This window comes from Mastigoproctus giganteus, chromosome 8 (genome assembly GCF_048544385.1).
Source record: "Mastigoproctus giganteus isolate SK-2022 chromosome 8, ASM4854438v1, whole genome shotgun sequence".
Taxonomy (NCBI): Eukaryota; Metazoa; Arthropoda; class Arachnida; order Uropygi; family Thelyphonidae; genus Mastigoproctus; species Mastigoproctus giganteus.
This window is the reverse complement of record NC_143582.1, coordinates 54,609,421-54,635,827: the sequence shown is the minus strand read 5'-3', so window position 1 is coordinate 54,635,827 and position 26,407 is coordinate 54,609,421. Positions and strand designations below refer to the sequence as shown.

The 26,407-nt window shown below is 36.5% G+C and overlaps 1 protein-coding gene across 1 annotated transcript in view; it reads right to left on the bottom strand.

Annotated features, from left to right (window-relative positions):
* The window catches only part of ABCB7 (ATP binding cassette subfamily B member 7), a 226,022-nt gene that overhangs the window by 97,338 nt on the left and 102,277 nt on the right, over nucleotides 1-26,407 (bottom strand). Inside the window, exons 5-6 of the mRNA XM_090379365.1 lie at nucleotides 25,790-25,976; nucleotides 14,276-14,357 (exon numbers count right to left, since the gene is read on the bottom strand). Of these exons, the coding sequence (XP_090235491.1) occupies nucleotides 14,276-14,357; nucleotides 25,790-25,976 (269 nt within the window). The remainder of the gene's footprint in view (nucleotides 1-14,275; nucleotides 14,358-25,789; nucleotides 25,977-26,407) is intronic.

The window sequence follows — 26,407 nt, the reverse complement described above, 5'->3', positions numbered from 1 at the left end:
GAGTTGATAATGATATCGTCGTAACTAAATATTTGAATAACTCCAACATTTTGGAGTATTCAAAGAACTAGGGACAATATCGACGAAGAGTTGGATGAAAATGAGGACAAAAAAGGTAATATTAAACCTTCCAAGCATGAAATGTTAGCAGCATTTGAAACTTTGCGTTGAGGCCTTCAGTGTGAAGAAAATATGGCAGAAAATATATTTGAGTGCTTAAACAAATGCAAACGTTTCTATGAATGATGTACAGTAAAATCCAGTGTACAACAAAAAATGACCAAATATTTTACGACATAATTCTTAAAAGTGTTTAATATATTCTACACATCACACAAGTGATCATTTCTTAATATGTATATATTAATAAACTGATATGTATGTATTAATAAACTGATTGCTTATTCATTCCTATTTATTTCTGATTTATTTCCCATATTTTACTATATTTCTGCATGTTAAATTATAGTATTTTTCATTGTTGAAAAGGTCATATTTATTTATAATGAAATTTCTGTTCAACAAATTTTTTTTAAGCGAACGATCAATTTCATTATATATAGAGGTCTGACTGTATTTCAATTTATAGATGGCCTTATCATATTTGATTACGACAAATATGAAGAAATCACCAATGGAATGTACCCTAACAATTTAAAACAACAGCAGTAAGAAAGCAACATATCTTGATTTGGAAATAATATAATATAATATAAATGAACAGTGTAATGCATACTAAATTATATGACAAAAGAGGTGCATTCAGATTTAATACTATAAACCTGACAAAGTGAACTATAATATTTTAAAAAAGTTGCATGCTAATGTAATAAGAATGCAAATATATAGGAGGATTAACATACACTTAACTAAATCCTTGAACAGCTTAAAACAGAAGAAATTGATCAATAGTATTCCCTAATGATAAATAAAATGCCATATAAGTATAGACATTAAAACAATCATCTGTAATTAATGCAAAAACTACAATCCAGATAATATCATCGACCAATCTTGAATTAACCTACAATTGACTCCTTTATTCTCAGATAAGACTCAAGGCTGATTTAACAGACAGAGAGAGAGAGGTGTGTGTGTGTTTTCTAATTTCCAAAAAGCAACTTCCAAGGAAGATTAATAAGTAATGGCATTAAACACTGGCAATTTGGGGTAACAATCTGTAGCCACAAGGTGATATTGAAAAAATTTCATGAGTGAGAACATTATGTGAAAAGTTCCAGCAATGTTGCCAAGGCATATTTGTATTAGTAGTAGCAAATGATGAAAAGAAGCAAGCTTATAACAGCATTACAAAAAAAAAAAATAATAAATAAAAAATACATCCACCTCATCTGTCTGTTCCCTGTAATCATTTTGTCTAATTCTACTCTATAGTTTATTCAAACTACTTACTTCCATAACAACAGATGGAAATCTGTTACAACAATTACTCCTCTGACTGAAAGCAAACTTTCACATGTCTATCTGACAACCATCCTTTTTAATTTGTGTCCTCTTTTGTGTGTTGTCCAAGGAGTAAGTATGCCATCAGCATTTAGTTCATCCAATCCACTTAGTCTTACAAACTTCAATCAGATCATCAATGTTAAACTTCAATAGTCACTTTTCAGTCCATCTGCCTAATTCTTTCTATGCCTTGTTGCAGTAGCATACCTTGATTAATGTCATTAAACACCCCACAAAACTTTTTTATTATGAGAAAATTTATACATTAAGCTTGATAACTAATCATTTGATCTAATCCTCCTCTATAGTTTATTCAAACTACTTACTTCCATAACAAAACATGAAAATCTGTTACAACAATCACTCTCTGACTGAAAGCAAATTTTCGCATATCTATCTTGAAACCATCCTTATCCCACCTCCATAGCACCAAATGGAAATTTGTTCCAACAAACAGTGGCTTTCTGGCTGAAAGCAAATATTCACACATCTATCCTATCAGTATAGTGGCAAATGATGCAAGATTATATACCAGCGGGAAAAGAAAAAAGAAAAAAAGAAAGCAAAACAACATTGAAGATAATAAATTGCTCAAAACCTACATTGGTATTATTATGTCCTTGCGAAACAAGTTCTTGTGACATCTTTTGTGATAGTGATATTGCAAAGATAGCTGTCAGTGAAGAAGTGGTAAGAAAATACCACAAAACCTTTGACCCCATTATGTACATTTTCAATTCAGAAATAAGCATAATAATACCAACATAGATTCTGAGTGCTTTATCTTTAAACAACACAGTTTACATATGCATCATGCCACTCAAGGAATACCTTGAAAACAATATTACTCAACCTCATCTGTCCATCCCCTCTAAGAATTTGTCTAATTCATCCTTACATTTATTCAAACTACCAACCACCACAACACCAAATGGAAATTTGTTCCAACAAACAGTTGCTTTCTGGCTCAAAGAAAATATTCATACATCTATCCTACAACCATCCTTTTTTGATTTAAATTTGTCTTCTCATGTGTATTGTCCAAGGAGGAGTAAGGATGTTATCAGCATTTAGTTTACCCAAACCATTTCAAAACTTACACACTTCAATCAGGTCTCCTAGCAAGTACCTCATTTCCAAGTGCTGCAATCTGCAGAGGTGAAGTCTTTCATAGTAAGAATGTACCCCTTTGTGTCCTTGGCTAACCTTGTTCTCTAAATCCACTCCAACAGATCCACATCCTTCCTAAAATGAGGCATCCAGACCTGTGTGTGTACAGTATTCAAGATGCAATATAACCATTGACTTACCTTGAATAATTGACTTACAATAAATAAGATAATCACCTCCTTGTCTTTACTGGCAATTTCTAGCAGTCTGTCTACACTGCTTGGAGACCTTCATGTCAGACTGTATAATTAACCCTAAGTCTCTTCCATTCTCCACCACCATGAGTTTGATACTACCCAATTAGTATGCTATTCTGGGATTAATGCCCCATATGCAATATTTTGCATTTATCAATGTTAAACCTCAACTGCCACTTCTCAGCTCATCTGCTTAGTTTTTCAGATATTGTTGCTGTGGTATATGCCTTGATTCCCATCATTAACCAATGTATCTTTCAAACCTTTGCATAAAACATGCTTGATATGCGTTCATCAATATTGTTAATAAATGTCCAAAATAGTAAGGGGGCCCGGCACTGAACTTTGAAGTACTCCAACAATAACAGTCCAAGAAGGACAGTGTTCATTTATAACCACCCTGTCTTTTGCCACTCAACAATCCTTTTATCCATATCAACAAATTGTCCCCAATGTTACACAGTTCAATTTTTTTACAGCTTTCTTTCATGTGAAAGTGCTGAAATCTTTACTGAAATCTAAGTTATATAATAATTTTGCAAGAAGTTTTCTTGCAAAAGAAAACTTCTTGCACAGTATTTAAAAAGAAAAGAAAAGAAGTTATATAATAATTTTGCAAGAAGTTTTCTTTTGACCAGACCTCTCCTTAATAAATTCATATTGTGATTGCCATAACTGCATTCTTGTCCAGATGATCCTGCAATATTTCTTTAATCACCGACCCCATTATTTTCCCTGGAACAAATTCAAACTTACACGTATATAATTATGAACTTAGCCCTCTGATCCTCCCCATTAGTGAATAACAAAACACTTTTGCACATCTTCAATCTGTAGGGAACTTTCCTGAATCCATATAGGTGCTCATAATTACATCCAAACATCTACTTACCTCTTTTGCTGCTCTTTTAATATAACTGGGTAGGTTCCATCAGCCCCAGCTGCCTCAGTTACTTTTAGCATCAATAATTTCACTTCCAATTTCTTCTCAGTTATCACAATCATTTAGCTCTCATATGGTACTAGACTCATTGATTGTACCTACCCTGGAGGATTATGCAAGACTGGAGGCTAAAAAATCTTACCACAGCCTGCACTTGTAATAAACTTCTTAACAGAAGTTTATTAAAAGTCTGTGAAGACTTGTAAGAAGAGACACATTTTTGTAGAGATGGGATATACTTGAAAAGAAGATTAGCAGGAATATCTTTTGGTGGTACTGAAGCTGTGTTAAAATTTTTAGAAACTGCTGGTTTGAGGAGATACATGCAGAGTAATTTAACGGCTGGCATTTTTGGTAAATAAATTTGATGAATTTGAGGTGTAGCTCAAAACATCAAAGGCAGATATTGTTGAGATATAAGAGATGTGGTGTCACACAGATATAAGGAATGCAGAACTGGAATTTGGGGCATACGATGTGTACAGGAAGGATAGATAGGATAGGATAGGATAGAAAGGGAGGAGGGGTTATGCTATTAGTTAAGAAACACATAAAATCCAAAGAAGTGCAGCCAGTCGACATCGCTAGACAGTGCAGTGTAGAGTCAGTTTGGTGCATAAACATTGGATGCATAAGCAATAAGCATTGGGAGATCAAAATTGAAAGTAGGAGTGTGTTATAAGTCTAATGACTCTGATCAGTATAATAAGAAACTGTACAAGGAAATAGAGTGGGCCAGTAAAACAGAGTCTTATAATGGGAGATTTTAATTTCCCGGATATTGACTGGAATTTGTGGGTTGGCCACTCACACACTAGCAAGGCTTTTGTGGATTTATTGGATTATTGTTTTCTATATCAGCATGTTCGGGAGGCAACTAGAGGGAGTAATACTCTTAATTTGATTATCAGTAGTGATTCTTCATGCATTAAGAATCTGCAGATAAAGGAACCACTAGGTGGCAGTGATCACAGTGTGCTGAAGTGGTATTTACTCAAAGAGGTAACTACCATCAGGGGTAAAGGGAAGGGTTTTTGCTTTCGTAAAGGCGACTATGGTGGTCTGACACAGTATTTAAATTCTATACGGTGGGACCAACTGATGATGTTACCAACAGCAAATTCAAAATGGGAATCATTCATATAATATTTATCTTGGAAGCTACTAGGCTTTACATACCAACTAAGAAATATTGTTCAAGGTTTAGACCTAAATGGATGTCAGATAAACTAATGAGACATATGGCAGAGAAGAAAAATGCATGGGATACATATAAATTAATGGGTGACATGGAAGCCTGTGATAGATATAACCTGGTCTGTAACCAAGTCACAAAGGAGATTAGGCAGGCAAAGGCAGATTATGAGAGGCAGATTAGAGGAGGCAGCAAAGGAAGTAAGCAAACCCTTAGCCATAATTATGAGAGCTCCCTTGCACTCAGGGGAGGTACCCGGCAATGTGGAGATGTGCAAATGTGACCCCAATTCACAAAGGAGGATCAAAGGGCAACACAAGTAATTATAGACCTGTTAGTTTAACTTCTGTTCCAGGAAAATTAATGGAGACACTGGTTAAAGAAGCACTGCAGGATCATCTAGACAAGACTTCAGTTATAGCTTGGACACAGCATGGTTTTGTTAAGGGAAAGTCTTGCCTGACCAATTTGATTGGATACTATGATGTGGTAACAAAGGAACTAGATGCAGGGAATAACTTTGATATCATATATTTGGATCTTAGAAAGGCTTTTGATACTGTTGCACATGGAAGACTGCTGCACAAATTGTAACAGTGTGGCATTGGAGGCAAATTGCTGCAATGGATAAAGGGATGGCTGAGTGGGAGAAGACAGAGAGTGGTAATCAATGGACACTGCCCATCGTGGACTAATGTTATTAGTGGAGTCCCTCAGGGTTCAGTGTTGGGTCCATTGTTGTTTTCTGTATTTATAAATGATACTGATGATGGTATATCAAGCTTAATGTCCAAGTTTGCAGACAATACGAAGGTTGGCAGGGTTGTTAAGGACAATAATGACAGTACGCTGCTGCAACAGGATCTATAAAAGTTTAGCAGATGGGCTGAGAGGTGGCAAATGAAGTTTAACATTGACAAATGTAAAGTACTACATATGGGAAGCAGTAACCTCAGAGTAACGTATCAACTCTGTGGTACTACACTGACAGTGGTACAGAATGAAAAGGACCTGGAGGTAATTGTGCAGGAAGATATGAAGTTTTCTGAGCAGTGCAGACAGTCTGCAAGAGTAGCTCATGGTGTCTTGTCAATGATATATACAGGAATTTTTCTAGCAGGGATAAGGAGGTGATTATCCCCTTGTATAAAGCAATGGTCAGGCCACACCTTGAGTACTGTATACCGGTCTGGAGGCTTCATTTTAGGAAGGATGTAGAGCTGCTGGAACAAGTACAGAGAAGGGCAACAAGATTAGTGAATGGAACCAAGGATTGCTCTTATGAAGAAAGGCTTAAGTTTTGCAGATTACAGTGTCTGGAGACTGGAGACACCTGCAAGGTGATCTGATATAGGTGTATAAAGCCTCGAATGGTTTGAGCATGCTCAATGCTGATGGGATTGTTCCTCTTGCTTAGCATAATCACCTGAGAGGGCATAAATTCAAATTGAGGAAAGACAGTTGTAGGATAGATGTGCGGAAGTTTGCCTTTAGCCAGTGGGTAGTTGGTTGGTGGAACAGACTTCCATCCTTTATTGTGGAAGTTGATAGCCTAAATAAATTTAAGGCTGAGCTAGACAGGTATTTGGAATGAACGGAAGGGGGAAATGGGAGCAGTTTTTTTTTTTTTGGCTGATGCTGCATTAGCTTGCTTTCTTGCATCATATGTCTCTGCTAATGCTAAAAGTAGAGGTAGATATGATTCTTGTATTACTTTCAACAATCCTATTTAAATAATTTGAGGATGGGAAAACAGGAGTTCTTACAACAAGAACAATAAGAACTGGGACTGATGTAAAAGCTTGTGTGGTAACAGTGCACTCTACTATTGAGGTATCATTGTGTCATATTGCATGAGCATAGTCTCCAGTACTGTGCTCGGCAGCTTGCTTCAATAGCCCTTTTTAAATTCTTTGAGAGCATCAAATCTGTTCACTCAATCCCTGTAAAAAGGAATGGGATGGCATCCAATTTACAAGAATTATAGGCACAGGTTACTGTATGACATAATGATATTAAAGATGCTAACTGATGTTTCACTTTTTTTTTTTTTTTGTTGCAGATTTCTGGCAGAAAGGAAGAGAGGCTTAGGAGTGAAATTTACAATTAACTTGGCATATAGTAATCTGTGACTTTTGCTTGTGATGCTTCCTGGATTTTTCCCCCCTGTGAATTTTTCTATGTTTGTAAATGTCAGTAACCCTTTTTGTAAACTCTCATCACGTTAAATTATTTACTTTAATGCAGAGGGAGTAATTTCCTTCTCTATAAAAAGAAGAATTTTGCTATTCATCTAAAAGGTATCTCTGTCTAGGCATCTCTTTCAATGATACTGCAGTCTAATCATTGAATGGGTGGAAAATAGCACACAACTGATAATCAGTTTCTGCTTGCAAGTCAAATGCATTGAATTCTGGCAAAGTTCATTCATTCTGTGATGCACAAATCTACTGTCTGCTGTATCATATGGGTGGGACTATTAGTAACTCTGCAAATATCCAATATGCACAAGGTCTAAAAATACTAAGCCAAGTACACTGGAAATGATCACCCAGGTGTGAACTAATGAAAGCAGGGCTTGTAGTGCTGTCTTCTTCATATAGGAATGACCAGCTTCTGTGAGATACTATAATGCATAGATGACCCACTACAAGACTACCATTTTGCTTAATGAGACTTAAAGTGGCAAAAACTAAGCTTGTTATTTTAATTTTGTAAATGAAGAGGGTTGTATGCCAGAAGTACTTCAGCAGGATGGGGATATGCTGGAGCTTGACTCTAGAGTCAAGCACCACATCTCTTCTGTGTTAAGGTCATGATGGCAAGATTCAATATTTGTTACATTCCATTTGGTACAGCTTTAAAATGGTTTTTGCAATCTATCTACTAGGCTGTCCATCAAGCTGAACCTACTGATAATGCTCTAAGAGGCTTTTGGATCAACTAGCCTATTTCTTAAACATGATGACAGAAATGCTCAAATAACTAAATTTTGCCTGGAAGAATCTGCACTTTATTTCTTCAATCCTTCTTTGACATTCACTCTCAGAGAATGAAATGATTGATGCAGTAAATGTCATGGTTGATAAAGCATTCACAGGAGGACATAATTTCCTATATTTGTACTGAAAGTAGCATCTTCCTCACTAGTAACACCCTAACCACAATCATTAACAAATATTCAGCCAGTCTGCAATCCCTGAAATTTGGTCAAGATGCAGAGTTGTTCTGATCTCTCTCTCTCTCTCTAAGGTGGCACCTACAAAAACAGTCTGGTTTTGATCTTTGCCAACCCCTCCTACATTTGTCAAATATATCTAAAAAACTAGTATAAGAAATGTTTGTATCAAAAACTTGCATCTCATATCCTCTGCGATAGATGGTAAGATTCAATAAAGATTGCTCAGCCATCACCTGCCCCAAGTCTCCTACACAGAATAATCTCACAACATGGAATGCTAAACAGACCACATATACCATTTTCCTATATCTACCATCTTAGTTGGCATTTGGCCAGTTCAGACTCAGCTTCTGCTGCTGCTCCTCAACAGCTTCTATATGCTTCATGGAACATTCTACAAATTCATTGAGCAATTCCTGTCAGTAAGACATCTGTACTTCAAACAGTGGTCTGATATGCTAAATGTGAACATAGGCAATTCATCAGTTAGCTATCCTCATAGTTACCTTTTATTTTGCTGATGACAACACGAACCCCCTGCCACCCATTTCAGCTCTTATGCAGATGACATCTATTGCACTTTCTGTATTTAAAAATTCCTCTGTATTACTGAACACACACAACCTTAATCAGTAGATAGACACCTTCTAAGTTTATTCTAAGTTTAAGGATAAGCTTTTCAGGCCCTGTTTTTTGATCCCAATTGTCTCCATAACGTGACTGTTATAACCTCGTTATAATAGTCACGTTATGTGGATAACTATATTTCAGGTCGAAGAATGTATAATATATAATAGTCATCTGTATAACAGTCATGTTATGGGGATAATTATGACTATAACATAGTCATGTTATAGTCACAATAAAGTAATGATAATTAAAATAATCTCCATAACGTGACTATTATAACCTTGTTATAATAGTCATGTTATGGGGACAATCTATTAAATATTATGACGAAGTTACATCCATTCTGTTTCTAAAACAAAAACTTTGTATCCAGCTGTTAGGCACTTTAAAACTATTACATTCAGTTTAGAACACTTCATCACACATCAAATGATACTCCCAAATTTAGCTATCAGCAGCCATTTTTGCTTTCACACATCAAAACTTACATAAGAACAAACAAATTAATTTTGCATTTCAATTATATTTTTAAAAAGATATTATTGCAGAAGTCACAGGATGCAAAGCATCTAGTTTATAATTTTAGTAATAACTTGTGCAACATGTGGCTACTATCATTGGTACATAGCATTAGCATTAGTAGAGGCATTAGATGCAAGAAAGCAAGCTTATGCAGCATCAGCCAAAAAAAAAAAAAAAAAAACCACTTCCACTTCACCCCTCTGTTCGTTCGAAATACCTGTCCAGCTGAGCCTTAAACTTATTTAGGCTATCAACTTCCACGACAAGGGACGGAAGTCTGTTCCACCAACCAACCACCCGCTGGCTAAAGGCAAATTTCTGCACGTCTATCCTACATCTGTCTTTCCTCAATTTGCATTTATGCCCTCTCAGGTGATTATTCTGAGCAAGAGAAAGAATCTCATCAGCATTGAGCATGCTCAAACCATTCAAGGCTTTATACACCTATATCAGATTACCTCGCTGGTGCCTAGTCTCCAGACACTGTAATTTGCAAAACTTAAGCATTTCTTTGTAAGAGCACCCCTTTGTTCCATTCACTAATCTTGTTGCCCTTCTCTGTACTCGTTCCAGCAGCTCTACATCCTTCCTGAAATGAGGCCTCCAGACCTGTATACAGTACTCTAGGTGTGGCCTGACCATTGCCTTATACAAGGGAATAATCACCTCCTTATCCCTGCTAGAAAAATTCCTATATATCATTGACAATACACCATGAGCTACTCTTGCCGCCCATCTGCACTGCTCAGAGAACTTCATATCTGCCTGCACAACCACCCCAGGTCCCTTTCATTCTCTACCACTGTCAGTGTAGTACCACAGAGTTGATACATTGCTCTGGGTTGCTGTTACCCATATGTAGTACTTTACATTTGTCAATGTTAAACTTCATTTGCCACCTCTCAACCCATCTGCTCAACCTTTCCAGATCCTGTTGCAGCAGCATAGTGTCAGTAGTGTCCTTGACAACCCTGCCAACCTTCGTATCGTCTGCAAACTTGGACATTAAGCTTGATATACCATCATCAATATCATTTATAAATACAGAAAACAATAATGGATCTAACACTGAACCCTGAGGGACTCCACTAATAACATTAGTCCATGACGAGCAGTGTCCATTGATTACCGCTCTCTGTCTTCTCCCCCTCAACCACCCCTTTATCCATAGCAACAATTTGCCTCCAATGCCACATTGCTCCAATTTGTGCAGCAGCAGTCTTCCATGTGCAACAGTATCAAAAGCCTTTCTAAGATTCAAGTATATATTATCAAAGTTATTCCCTGCATCTAGTTCTTTTGTGACTGCATCATAGTATCCAATCAAATTGGTCAGGCAAGACTTCCCCTTAACAAAACCATGCTGTGTCCGACCTATAACTGAAGTCTTGTCTCCATGATCCTGCAGTGCTTCTTTAACCAGTGCCTCCATTAATTTTCCTGGAAAAGAAGTTAAACTCACAGGTCTGTAATTACTTGTGTCAGCCTTTGACCCTCCATTGTGAATTGGGGTCACATTTGCACATCTCCAGTCTGTGGGTACCTCCCATGAGTCCAAGGAAGCTCTCATAATTATGGCTAAGGGTTTGCTTACTTCCTTTGCTGCCTCCTTTAATATAACTGGATAGATCCCATCCACCCCAGGTGCCTTTCTTGTGTTTATCTTCAACACATTTCTCCTCGACTTTACTCTCAGTTATTACAAGATTCTCTAGCTGAATTCTCTAGCGAGGGGAATGCCAGAGTTGAATACACCTCTGGCATTCCCCTCGCTGAATAACTCCTCATGTGTGAATGTTGATGCAAAATATTCATGTAGTTTGTTAGCTACCTGAGCAGGATCAACAGTTGACCCATCGATATCAAGTGGACCAATCTGATTCATCCCCTTCCTTCTAGAGTTTACATAAGTAAAGAACTCTTTGCTGTTTTTCTTTGCATCCCTTGCCAAAGATTTCTCGTAATCTGCCTTCGCCTGCCTAACCTCCTTTGTAACTTGTATCTATCATAGGCTTCTGTGTCACGTGTTAATTTGTATGTATACCATGCATTTTTCTTCTCTGCCATGTCTCATTAGTTCATCTGACATCCATTTAGGCCTAAACCTTGAACAATATTTCTTAGTTGGTACGTAAAGCCTAGTAGCTTCCAAGATAAGTTCTTTGAATGGTTCCCATTTTGAATTTGCTGTTGGTAACATCATCAGTTGGTCCCACTGTATAGAATTTAAATACTGTCTCAGTCCATCGTAGTCGCCTTTACGAAAGCAATAACCCTTCCCTTTACCCCAATGGTAGTTACCTCTTTGAGAAAATCCCACTTCAGCACACTGTGATCACTGCCACCTAGTGTTTCATTTATCTGCAGATTCTTAATGCATGAAGAATCACTACTGATAATCAAATCAAGAGTATTACTCCCTCTAGTTGCCTCCCGAACATGCTGACGTAGAAAACAATCATCCAATAAATCCACAAAAGCCTTGCTAGTGTGTGAGTGACCAGCCCCCAAATTCCAGTCAATATCTGGGAAATTAAAATCCCCCATTATAAGACTCTCTGATTTACTGGCCCACTCTATTTCCCTGTACAGTTTCTTTTTCTACTCATCAGAGTCATTAGGCCTATAGCTCACTCCTACTCTCAATTTTGATCTCCCAATGCTTATGTCACACCAAACTGACTCGACACTGCACTGTCCAGCGATGTCCACTGGCTTCACTTGCTTGGATTTTATGTGTTTCTTAACTAATAGCATAACCCCTCCTCCCTTCCTATCCTTTCTGTAGACGTACTCCCCAAATTCCAGTTCTGCATTCCTTATATCTGTGTGACACCACATCTCAGAAATCCCAACAATATCTGCCTTTGATGTTTTGAGCAATACCTCAAATTCATCAAATTTATTTACTAAACTCCTAGCATTGGTGTACACGCAAGTATACATGCACCTGTTTCTATTCTTAGCTACCCTAACACAACCCATGTGTTTACTTGTACCGCAATGACTCCCAGCAGTCTCTGAAATATCCTGCATCTTGTTTTTCAGGCTTTTGCTCATTCCAATAGAAGCAGTGCAAGAATCTCTTTCACCTCTGACGGTGGCTACCGTTAATCTATTAGTCTTTGTCTCCCCCCCCAAGCTAGTAGTTTTCCGACTCACCTAACACTGCCTCGATAGCATCACCAAATATTCTTGCACCCTTTCTATTTAAGTGTATCCCATCCCTGTAGAAGCAGTCTCTCCTGTTAACAAGTACAGTCCAGGCTGAAAAAAATTCTACCCCTTGAGCCTTGCACAATCTTTCCAGGGCTGAACTGATCGACAAGGCTCTCATCATATACTCCCTCCTATCGTGTCTGGGCAGAATTGCAGAATGGCATATATTCACAACCATCTTTTGATTTCTGTCTTTTCTTAGTTTTTAATTTTTTTAACTTTAATAACAGAAGTCTTACAAATCTTTTACCTTTTATTTTTTTTTTAAGTTCATTCCAAATAAGTAAATATAAATTTCACATAGAGAATTCTACCATATTGTCTTTATCATGCATTCATGGGCTGATCTGCATGCTGTGCTGGCTGAAATTCAGAAATAGCTCATGGAGAAAACCTTTATTTCCTCTGCTCTCCAACAGGATTTCAATCCAAACCTATCCAAATGAATAGCAAGTGGAATACACATATTACATTTGCATAGATTGATTGAAATCCATTACTTCTCTGAAGAAATGAATTCTAGTTTTGCTGTTATCATCAGATGGAAGAACTTGGGTATAAATGTCAATCTGAAGGATCTTTAAAAGGGCACCATTTTTACTTTTTGACACCATTTAATTTAGCATAATCCGTCGTGATAAGGATCACTAATTGAATTTTCACATGGGAGTGGCAATCTTGATTGCCACTCCCATGTGAAATGGCGTCCAATGGTGTTGGACTAATTTTTGTAGATAGAACCTTCCAATGCGCCTCCGTAGCCAGGTGGGCAGGAGAAGCAGTGCATAGCACACGCTTCTTGATTAGACCGGGGTTCAAGCCCATGCCCACCAAATACGGAGGATGGGGAAAGGTCAGGGAATGACCACCACATATCCCATGAGCAATATGGCCTTAGTTGCTAATGCTCCTAAAAACCAAATAACAACAAAACCTTCCACAAGGTGTGATGTCTTCACTAATGCTGCTTTTTTTCAACATCACTGCAAATTTAGAGTATATGACAATGCCCAGTGTCAAAAAAAAAATGTATACGAAACATCATCACTTGCCCAGTTAAAGTTGTTCTGCCGAAAGGAGGAGAACATTATCAATACTTACCATAAATTGATGGGAAGTATTCCATGACAACTATGATGGCTAGTCAATAAAGAATGATCATAATTTTTCATGAACAACCATACTGCTTGCTATTTCTATCTAAGCTGCAGATTTTAATACCAAACCAAGCTGCATCACATAGCAATGCACAATCATGATTAATATGCTTGTGTAATTATCAATCTGCTTGTGTAATTGTGAGAGAAGATCACTGTATAATAAGTGTATAACAATAGTAAGACAAATGGCAGAGATGCTGAGAATATAAGTAGGAAGCATGCATGGTATTCTCCCTGACTATTTGCATATGACACTTGTTTGTGCATGATGGGTTCAAAACTAATCACACCTGAACAACAAGTTCACAAGGAGGTTTGTCAGGAGCTGCAATGGGTTGTTACTGAAAATGGTGAGGTTCTGCACAAGGTGATAACAGCAGATGAGATCATCTGCTGTTATCACTTCAACCTAGAGAGCAAGTGACAAAGCTGTTTGGAAGTCTATATAAACCAATTTTTAATTTTCTTAATGTTCCAATACTTTTAGAAACTGATATATATAAATTTAACATTTCAATTTCAGACAAAATATTGCATTATAAGGTATTTTTAATTATGCTATTTTCTCTACATTTAATTGAAAATACTTACCAATATGCCACTGACAAGTGCAACTTCAAATACTGTTGGTACAATATTGAATACCAGTGCTGACAAAACAAAATTGATTCCCCTTTGAAAAGAAAGTTATAAAAGATAAATAAATAAATTAATTAAACATTCATAATCTTCTTTAAGCAAACTACAAGGTGGTTACTTTTTTTTTCATAGAAAAAAAAAATTAAATAAATATAAAAAATAAGAAAATGTCCATATCATTTTTTTAAGGATATATGGGGTATTATAAAAAAAAAAAAAAAAAAAAAAGTTACTGTGTTTATTATAAATGTGTTAGGATGTAAGCTGGAAAGGGGGAGAAACTGATTAATGCATGAGACATTATTTGACAAAGCATATTTGAAAGTATTCAAAAAAAGTCCACTTAGAGAGAATATCCCATCAAAAAACATAATATTTAAATGTTTTCCAAAATTTGGATAACGAAGAATTTTCGTTGGAGTAGATGAATGCTGTGAATTGGGTTGAGGTGTTTGGAACTAATGAAAAAAGTAACTCAGGCCATTTAGTGTGGTATGAGGTATTACTACTCATAACACATTATGAAATATCAGTGTAATATTGTATATTTTCATTAAATTGGTATATTATTTGAAATGCGAGTATTTTGGACTTGTTAGAGAGTTTCCCAACCAATGATATAGGGTTTTAAATGCATTTTAGTATGGATTAATTGAAATACATTTACAATGAAATTCAAAATCTGAACACTTCATCTAATTCAAAAAGACTGCCAAACCAACTACAGTACTTGTAAATATTATTATAATGAAACTGAATGGAGCTATGATGAAAATTTGCTAATGTACTGCATACAGTATCATTACAAATACAGGAAACCCCCGGCTTAAGTAATACTTGACTTACGGAAATTCGACTTTAAGTAAGTTTTTGCTGGCCGGTGCAAACTTAAAAAAATCGCGGAAATGTATTTTGCATCCCGTAGGAATAAATGGAGGTATCATGAAAATATCGTAATGTGAACCCTAACATTATTTTTTTATTATTTATTTATTTTTTATTTTTTTATAATTTGTTCCAAGTCCTTTGGAAGTTGAAAATTTGGTTATATAACTAAGCTGTTTATCTCTCTAAAATGTCATTTTTATAATGGAAATTGCACTACACTTTCATCCTCATCATATGTTCCTGTTATAAGAAACAATTTTGAACAACTTTATGATATGTTTCTACAGAACGTTTCTAGAGGTCACAACCAAAAAAAAAAACAATATGCACTTTCTTGTTTATTGGGCTTTTCTGTTAGTGCATCTAATTATTAACGGGTAGTAAACTCTATCTTATTGCATTTGCAATAATACTGATAACTGCAATTGTGTGGGTTTTATGCTATTATGGCGAAATGTGTTCCCTTTCACTAAAATCTTCAATCATATAAAAAACAAATTTTCAGAATCTTCTCTTCATTCCTATTTACTTATTACAATGGTGAAGGGAAAGTATAAGTGGTGACAGTGTCAGGAAACAAAACAAAATTGAATTAGAAATGAAGATGAAAATGATTGAGAAGTATGAAGCAGGACAAAGTTTGTCATCTTTGCAAGGGAATTAGGTCTCGCTGCTTCAACAGTGAATACTATTTTAAAGAACAGTGCACGTATAAAAGAACATGTCAAAGGATCAACGCACTTAAGATCAATAACAGTGATCACAAAACAGCTTTCAGGTGCTATATCGAAGATGGAACAGCTGTTAATAATGTGGATGGAAAATCAGATTCAGAAGCGAGTGCCTCTGAGTCTAATGACCAGCAAAAGCAAACGCAACAAGTATTTATAAAGATATTAAGGATAAGTATGGCAAACGTTATGGCAAACCCCAGCCCACGTTCGTGACAAGCAATGGGTGGTTCAATAGGTTCAAGCATCGCACTGGTTTCCACAATGTTAAAGTATGTGGTGAAGTCGCCGGTACCGATTCCGCAGAGAAATTTTGTGTTACTTTGGAAGAAATTAATGATGAAGGCAGCTATTCAACGCAGCAAATTTTTAACATTGACGAGATTGCCCTGTATTGGAAAAAAATGCTGGATTAAACATACATTGCCAGGTTTCAAGGAGTCAAAAGATAGGGCCACGCACTTGCTTGGGGCTAATGCAGCAGGAAATTACAGATTAAAATCACTGCTTGTGTACCATTCTGGAAATCCTCGTGCATTTAAGGGCATCAATAAAGCCACCCTACCCGTGCATTTCCGATCGAACCAGAGAGCATGGATAACTATATCTCTCTCTCAGGATTGGTTTTAATGCTGCTTCATTCCCGAGGTTGAAAAATGTTGTAAAGACAACAATGTTCCTTTCAAGAATTTGCTTCTATTACATAATGCTCCTGGACATCCTATGCATCTAGATGATTTCATTTCGAACATGAGTCATATTTCTACCGCCAAACACGACTTCACTCATCCAACCTATGGATCAGGGTGTTACAGTATTTATTTGATTCTAAGATGCCATCGATTGTAAGACGCACCTTGATTTCAGAAAAAAAGCTTTGATTCTAAGGAAAAAATATAAATAAAATAAAACACTAAAATAAATCTAAGAAATATTTTTATTATAATAGAATTCAATTTACTAACAATAATAGTACCGGTATTTATCAGTAGGTATGTTGTTCATTACTTCCTCCTGAATCTTCTCGGATTGATATCTGCATCTGAATCAATATCAGAGTCTACTTCACATTCAGGGTCAGATTCTTCTGAGCCGTCGTTATCTTCATTATCCCATAATATATCATCTTCTGAGACATCAAGAGCGTTGGTGATGCAACATTTTTTAAATAAGTGCTTTACTATTCTTTCTGGGATCAGATTCCAAGCTGCTGATACCCATTCTGCCAATTTTGATGCTGGCACTTTCTTAATTTTTCTGGAAGGTGTCAGCTAAAGGTTGTCAGTCAACAGCCAGGATTCATATTCCTTTCTCAAGTAATCCTTAAATGGTTTGTTGACTGAAACATTGGGTGGCTGCAGTTGGCTAGTCATGCCACCAGGAATCACAACCAAGTCACCACGTTTTTGCACGATTTTATTTTTGACGCGTTTGGACAAATGTCCACGAAATGCAACAAGTACTAGCATGCTAAGTGGGTTATGAAGACTTCCAGGATGTCTATTCCATACAACATTTAGCCAGTCTTTCATAAGCTCTGCCGACATCCATTCATTTTTTTGTGCACGCACAATGACATCTTTGGGGAAAATTTCATTCTTCGGTATGGTTTTTCTATTTAAAATTAAATATGGTGGCAACTTTCAACCATCAGCGGTGATGCATAGCATCACAGTGATACACTGCTTTTCAGAGCCCGTGCTTATAATCTTGATTTCTTTAGCACCTTTAGCATTGACTGTGTAATTTCGAGGCATATCGAAGAAGACTGGGGTTTCATCAGCATTTCCAATTTGACTAAACTCAGTTTCTTTTTTCCCTTAATTTCATCACCTGTTGCTGAAAGTTAATCAGCTTCTGTTGAAAGTCTGCAGGAATTTTTTGACAAATAGATGTTTGGCACCTTAACGATAATCCACTACGACGCATAAGTCTTTAAAAATTATTTTCTCTATTCCGAGGGACTTGGAAATTTCTCTGGCTTTCAATTGCATGGCTTGTCGAGTGATGGGTAATCCTTTTGCGCGTGTCTCTATTACAAAACGTATTACAGCTTCATCGACTTGTGGAAATCTTCCATTCTTAGGCCCTGTAAAACACTTGGTTGTTGCTTTGCATGAAAATATGGAATTGCGATAATTTCTCCAATGACGAACATTTACTTCACTAATGTCAAAATGCCAACCTGCAGTTCTATTTCCATGTTCTTTTGCATACACTAACTTTTAATTGCATGGCTTTCAATTGCATGGCTTGTCGAGTGATGGGTAATCCTTTTGCGTGTGTCTCTATTACAAAACGTATTACAGCTTCATCGACTTGTGGAAATCTTCCATTCTTAGGCCCTGTAAAACACTTGGTTGTTGCTTTGCATGAAAATATGGAATTGCGATCATTTCTCCAATGACGAACATTTACTTCACTAATGTCAAAATGCCAACCTGCAGTTCTATTTCCATGTTCTTTTGCATACACTAACTTTTCGTTTCAATGCAGCTTTGTAGTGCAATCTTTTTGACATTTTAATGTGCAGTAAGGGATCAAAATTAACGAAATACAGTAACTCCACTTCTTACATACTTTCGAAGATACAAACAAAACATCCTAGTTTTCGCTGAGTGAGCCCCACTATAATGAAATAACGGTGGCTTCACATTTCGAAAGCACGTGAAATCACCCATGACACTTTATTCTCCAATGGAATTGAAGAATGCGATAACTTGGAGGCGGGGTTTCCACGTAAAAACAAAACGTGTGGTGTTGTGCACAGTGCTGGAAAATTAAAAAAAAAAAAAAAAAAAAACTGCGATTTTAAGACTCCATCGATTCTAAGACACACCCCCGTTTTTAGAGACGTTTATAGGGGGAAAAAAGTGCATCTTAGAATCAAAGAAATACAGTATTTCGAATTTAAAAGCATACTATTTATGCACATTTGCTCAGGCATTGTCTGCAGTAGACGATGAGAAAAATTTTACGTTAAGAGACTTTTGGAAATCTTACAATATTTACCACGCCATCTTAAACATTAATAAGGCCTGGGCGGAAATTACTAAATTACTTCATTCACTACAAACAATTGTAGTGAATGAATGGGTGGGTGGGTGGGTGGGTGGGTGAAATGGAAAGGTTTTTTTTGCTGATGCTATATAAGCTTGCTTTCTTGCATCATATGCCTCTACTAATGCTGTGTGTCATTTGCCCTCAACTGAAATGAGTATATTGGATGACTGCAAACTACATGGAGCCAAGCAAGAACAACTTCCTCTCTTTGGACCCTGCATAGACTGGACTGCCATTGCTTGATTAGCTTAATCAAGGCTTAATCTGATGTAATTTATTTGTAGCCTGTTCATGCCAAGCAACTTGTCATTGAGAACATAGTTTGGTGCATATTAATTGCCTATAGTCTGTATAAGGGATTGACAGGTGATGGTTATCCAGGGAAATGGCTATTTTGCAGCAGTATCAGCTAATTCATTTCCCATGATCCCAACTTGGCTCGCAATCCAGCAGAAGTGAATGTCATATTCTGATACAGCAAGAGAAAAACTATCTGCCGAATACAGGTTATACCTCATGGATAATAGAGCCTGTAACATTCTTGACAAATCAGTATACATCATATGCCTTTGGTAATCACTATCTTTAATGTGATCAAGGGCTATTTCTATGGCACGCTACTCTGCAGTATATATGTTAGCCTCTTGCAGAATCTTGTTGAATACTGTTTTGTGTATGGGAGAATGACATCTGACTCCATGTGCGATTCTGACTTCGCACCATCTGTACCGATTGGCAGGAAGGCAGAATATTGCACTTGATGTAACGCAAAGAGTTGCTGGTAGACAAGCTGGTGGTGTGTAACCTTTGTCAAAGATTTTCAGGGAGACATCACAAGCTGGAAGATGGGCAAGACAGGGATGAAGAAATTACCTTGGTGACTGGGCAACATTGTCTACCTTCATGTTTAGTTTAATTAACATCCCTTGGTTTCAAATACCAAAAGGTTGGTTGGCAGTATACAATGGGTGTCGTAGAGATTTTCCCATCATGGCCCAGACTGATGTCCACATGGAGTGATCACACAGGAAAAATAGATGCTTTGTTTTCTTCAACATAGACGCTTTTGGACAAGAGATGTATGGAATGCTCCAGTGGCAGTGCAGATGACCTAGCGATGGATTGGGTCTGACCATCAAAATGCACTATCACTAGCAGAAGCATAAAACTTGGGAACCATAATTGAGTTTAGAATGGACAAGGGCCCAGTAGAGATGGAGTAAGGTACAGCAATCTGTATCCCATGAAGTTGATGAAAGGCACAAAGAAAAGGTGCACTGCAAGGTGCATTAAGCCCTTTGACACATCTTGTCCTTCACTGAGAAATATGTAACAGAAATGTCAATTTCTTGCCAAAAATAAGTCCCAAGAATTAGATTTCAGCCAGCTACCATTGTGACGTTGTTTTGCCCAAGCCTTAATTCTGGGTCAGGATGAAAATTACGTTTACAACAAAAAGGTACACAAATGGTCTTATGCGACAAAAATCTGAACCTATTAGCCAATGACCAAAATGTGAGATGATCAATTTCTTTTTGCAGTTGCCTTTCAATGGCCACATGAATGGCAAAATATTGCAAAATCATCAACATATAGGGCATATTTTAACACTGGTGGAAGTTGTTCTGTGATAGAATTTATTATGATTGCAAACAACGTGACATTTAGAATGGATCCTTGTGGAACTTCCTCTTCTTGGAGGAAACACTGAAAAGAGTATGGATCCTATACAAACTCGAAATTGGCAATTAGAAAGTTTTTAATCAAAAACAGGAAGGTTACCACTAAGCCCAGGATTTAGGAGGTCTTGCAATATGGAAATCGCCAAGCTGTGTCATACACTTTTTCTATATCAAAGAAAACTGCTATCAGATGCTCGGATTTAATAAAAGCATCACGAATGTATATTTCATGTCCGATTAAATGATCCAAAATGGGTCAGTTTCTTCGGAAGCTCCACTACATCCTGGAAAGCAGACTGTTTGTTTCCAAATATCATATGAAACAAGCATTAACCATTCTTTTCAGTAGCTTGCACTAACAGCTTTTGGGAAAGCAAGGATGATTGCCTTCCTTCAGGAATCGGGAAATTCTCTGCCAAGAAAGATCATATTAAATAAAACTAGGTGATACTAAGATTGTCTTGAAAGGTAGTTTAACATTTCATAGTTGATGTCACTTGCCCCACAGTTCTTGCTTGTAAGAGAATGAGTGCTACACTTAACGTGTTGTATAGTTCAAGCCATTTTGAAGAGAAGTTTGATAAACGTTTCTCGCTTTTTTCTTTTAAGGCTAAGAATGCTAAGGGGAGTGATGTTATTGTAGAAATTTTTGCAAATTTTTCCCGTAGAGTATTTTTAACTTCAGATGGATCTGCAATTGGACATCCAATGTGCTCTAGCATCACTGAAGGGCATGGTAAATATTTTTTATTTATTTTCCGAATCTTATCCAAGCCTACTTTTGAACTAGCAGCCTGGGTTAATGGAGGAGGTAAAATGGATCCAAGATTCCCTTTGGCTCTAATATCAGATGCAGAGTGCTTTGGCACATGCACATTTCAAGAGTATTAAATTCTCTGTGGTGGAACATTCCACATGCCTTGTTTTGCACATTTCTGGTCACTGTGCATTCTGAATTCCACCAATGTGAAATGGTAGAAACTGTGTAGTTTCAGGATTGCATCTGCTGCGGTGTGCACAATACCTTTTGAAATGTGTATAACTGCATCAATGATGGGCTCCTGGCTTACTCTGGAGATATGAAACTGTGCCTGATGTCTGAAATCATTCCAGTAGGTCTTATCTAACTTCCACTGAGATATCCTTGGTGAGTGACAGGGTCTTTTTGCAGTCAGAAGAGATATCATAGGGAAGTGATTACCAGTAGAGCATTAAAAGGCACAGGTACAGGACTGGCAGCTGACTGATCCTTCTTAGCAGGTTTTTTTGAACATAGTAAATAGCAGACGATGGAAGTAAACAACTCTGATGGTGGGGTATGGTCATCTCCATTTGTATTCCTGCAGTACACTTCCCAGAAATCTACCATTGTTACAGAAGTGGATAGTTTTAATAAATTAAAGGAAGAACTAGACAACCTATTGGAGGGGATGGGTAGGTGACATGGTGTTTTTTTTTTTTTTTTTTTTTTTTGCCTGATGCTGTAGATGCTTGCTTTCTTGCATCATTTGCAACTCCTAATATTAACTATTCACATATACAGATGTGTTTGATTTAATTATTATTATCATTGTGCACTGGAGAGAGCTATATAATTGAATTCACTTTCTATAAATAACGTTTTATACTACATAAAGTATAACTTTCACTAAAATCTGATTCTGACCCAAGTCAGATTTAAGTATTGCCTCTTTTTTTTTTTTTTTTTTTTTATGTATTAGTTAATGATGGACTGACAGCCATTTCTATACTGGCTGCCAGCAACTGCTACCCTCTAAGAAAACTATGAAACTGATATCCCTTTCCTCCCCAAATCCAAAAGAATTTAAGTTTAGGTTTTTAGTAAATTGAGAAATGTTCTACTGTTATTACAGGTGACCCCACCTTAACGCTGAACAGAGTGCTAAGTGAGCACCGCATTACCATATGTATTTGTGAGTTGCGGTCAGTGCCATAGGATATTTCCTAATCAATAATAAATGGTAGTGAAAAGATGCACAATGTCGGTCAAAATATTTAATATTCAAATATTTGTACATATAAAATATTCTGCATTACATACGTATATAATTATGTGGTAACTACTTACGTATCAAAATTAAACTTAAAAATCCAATTAAAATCATGAATTTAATTGGTCTAAATTGATTTTAATTGATTTAATTTAATTGATGAATTTAATCATGAAAAATGTGTGGATTTTGGGTTGTACTTTGGCCCCCTCCCTGGTAAACTAAAAGGGATTGTAATTTTAAATCCCCTGCAGTGTTACCACCCAGCAATAGAGTCAACCAATCCTTCGCCGCTTTGAAACCTGGCATGTTTTTTTCTTCTTTCAATATGAAACTTCTTTTAGGCATTCATTTCCAAAAAAGTCCTGCTTCATCTATGTTAAAAACTTGTTGAGAAGTATAACACATAATACCCCTCTTCAATAATTTTAACAAGTTCTTTTTTGAAAGTTTCGGCACCTTGATCTGCACTTGTGGCTTCTCCCTGGATTTTAAACCTATTCAACCAGCCCTTACTAGTTTTAAATGGTACCACTTTTTCTTTTTTTTTGATGAACTTTCTTCAGATCATCATGTAGGCTATTCTCTCTCTCTCTCTCTCTCTCTCTCTCTCTCTCTCTCTTTTTTTTTTTTTATAATATTTAACTTAACTGAATTCTGCATTGGATGTTATCTTCAATAAAATTAGGTAAAGTCTTTCTATTTCAGTCCTAATAGCCGGCCTAGCCCTAGTTACTTGCAGCGGAACAGCTGTCATTCCCGCTGCTAAAATTAATTCTTTATTTTTTATAATTGTTCTTACAGTTAAACTGCCAGTCCTAAATTATATCACACATTCGTTTGTCATTGACAGGAATCGATTCACTTCAAAACGTCTAATTTAATTTTCAAATTCAGTCTTTTACTTACATTTGTAGTCTTTGTAATGCATCCAGACATTGCTTTTTCATTCTTATCCGCCATTATTAACTCTTCGAAAATGTAACTGCATAGGTTGCATTAATTTTATATACACATTTCTCACACACAAGGGCACACAGACCCTAAATAAAGCTGAGGATGCTAGGAATTACATAAAATACAAAACAGTAGTAATCAATATAGAACTAGAATTAAAATATGATACAATGTTCGAGTAAATTGTCCGTTATGCACAATGTCTAATACTGTACTGAGTGAAGACTAGACTTCAGGTAAATGCATATAATGCAAATATTACAAGCAATATACTTGATGATTTTTTAAAATGTTAATCTCGGAACTATGTAACAAGTCACTGTACCAAAATTAAATTAGCGTGCGAAAAATTTCACTGAGCGTAGGAAAATTTCTCAAGTTGGCGTGGGAAACGTTTTAATACTGTTTTGCTTTTCATTTTCAAGCTATCAACTCCATCAAATCAAACGATTTCATTAAATATGCCAAAAATGCAATCTGTAAAAGAGCGTTACAGTGATTTGTGACAGCGTTATAGTCAGATACAGGTTATAATATAAGAACAGCGTTATAGCAAATCAGTGTAAAGCGAACCACGTTATAACGAGGGCCTGCTGTATTATGAAAATTATGGAGTATGACATCTTGACCCCAGATTGGAAATTAAAGAATTTTGCAAAAATTTTTTTTACTGAAGTATACAAAAGATCTGACATATTAATAAATTCTCAGAAATACAGAGAAATTAATTATATTTCATACATCTTTAATACACACATGAAAATTGAAACATCTTTTTGTTATGAGATCATCTGAAAAGTTTGTGGCTTGAGTATGAAGGGTTTATGAGGAGTCTAGCAAAATCTTACTTTTCAACAGTCACCTTTGGAGTCAATAAACTTTTGCCACATGTTGATTCCAGCTGTGAAAAGCTTCCTCTTGGGGCTCCACAAATGCATCCACTGCAGCAAACAGCTGCCAAACAAGTATTTTTTCAAATCAGGAAATAGGCAAAAGTCTATGGTGCTAGATCTAGTGAATACAAGGAATGGTCCAAGATTTCAAAGACACACTTATGCAGTGCATGGCAATAACAAACTTGTGAGCAGAAGCATTGTCCTGGTGGAACAAGACTCCTTTATTGAGTTTTCCTTGGTGTTTGTCACTGATGTTTTCATGCAAATGCCTCACGAAGTCTGTGTAATAGGCCCCCATGACTGTCTGGCCTTTCTGAAGGTAATCCACTAATCACACCCATCAGCATCCCATCCAATGCCATTGCCTTGAGAGCAGAGGGAATCAACTTGGCCCCCTCCAAAGAAAGGGGAGAAGAACTGCATTTCCATGGTTTGGACTGCTCCTTTGTCTGTAGCTGAATGTTATGGCCCCCCATGTCATCCACGGTTAATTTTGCAAGTAAATTTGCTGGATCTGCTTGAAAACAAAGCAAATATACGACTTGCAACTCTTGTATGTTCTTGATATGCAACTTTGGAAACTACCTAACACCTTTTTCATAGTGAGAACCTGTATTATGTCATACACATGTTCAATGAGATGTCCAAGATGCTGGCAAAATACTAAACTGTCACCCTTCAATTCCTCATCACCAGATCATGCACAATGTCAACAACTTCTGGAATGATGGACGTTGTAGGTCTTCCAGAGCATGGATCATTTTCCAGGCTCTCTCTCCTTTGTTTAAATTCTGCTGCCCACTTCTGAACCATAGAATAGGAAGGGGCATCCTTCCCCAATGCTGTAACCATACACATTTTGCATTAGTCCCTTTTTTCCCAAATAATGAATGAATCCATGGTGACTGATTTTCTCCATCTTTCCTTTTTCACACAACACGTTGACTTCAAGACCTGTAATTAAAAAAAAGCTGTTACTAAAGCTGTGTGAAACTTCATGTGTGTTACTATTTGAAGTGTTATAGATTAAGTACAGAAAATTTTAACACTGCACCACTACCTTTTCAGACTCAGGCCATGAACTTTTCAAACACCCTTTATATTTTATTTATATTTTGAGCAATTTGACAAACTTATTTCTAAATTTTTTAGTGTGGGTGGGGAACACATTTACATAATGTCCCTAATCCTACTTCCCAGTTCTGCCATCTCTATTCTTTGTGCACACATCACTCACCTTGTTCCTCTATCAATTGCCTTAGATAAAGCACCAGTTTGCCTTGACAGATGAAAACTGAGATCAAGGTTATGGAGGTGGAGAAAAACATTTTTTGCTACTCTTCTGATAGAATTATGTGCCACTTTTGCAAACACTGCATTCCTGAGTTCATTAAAAAATGATGCTCCAGCTCTAGCTGCCCCATCTGCAAAAATATACAAAATGTATAACTAATGAATATAATAATATTATTAAAAGAATTTTCCAAAAGGAAATAAACATTTATCTTTAAAGTGAATGTTTTATATATTGTTCACACAACTCTCTAAAAACTATGTAGAACAGGGACAGAGCATGCATGCACATATCCATGGTATTTCACTTACGTGCAATTGCTGTTAAGTTTAGTTTTGATTTGTGAGATTTTTTTTAGAGACTGCTTACTATATTTCTCATGAATTTTTGAGACGAATTAAAATCAATATAAAGTTTAGAAGTAAAATTTCAAGATTTCTAACTTTAAAATTTGCCTAATCAATTGTGGTTTTGTCAGTGACAGAGTAGTTCCCCGTCCTTTGTTTAGTCTAAAAGCTATTTTCAGATCCCTTCCAAACCCTGATTTATCTGGTAAAAATA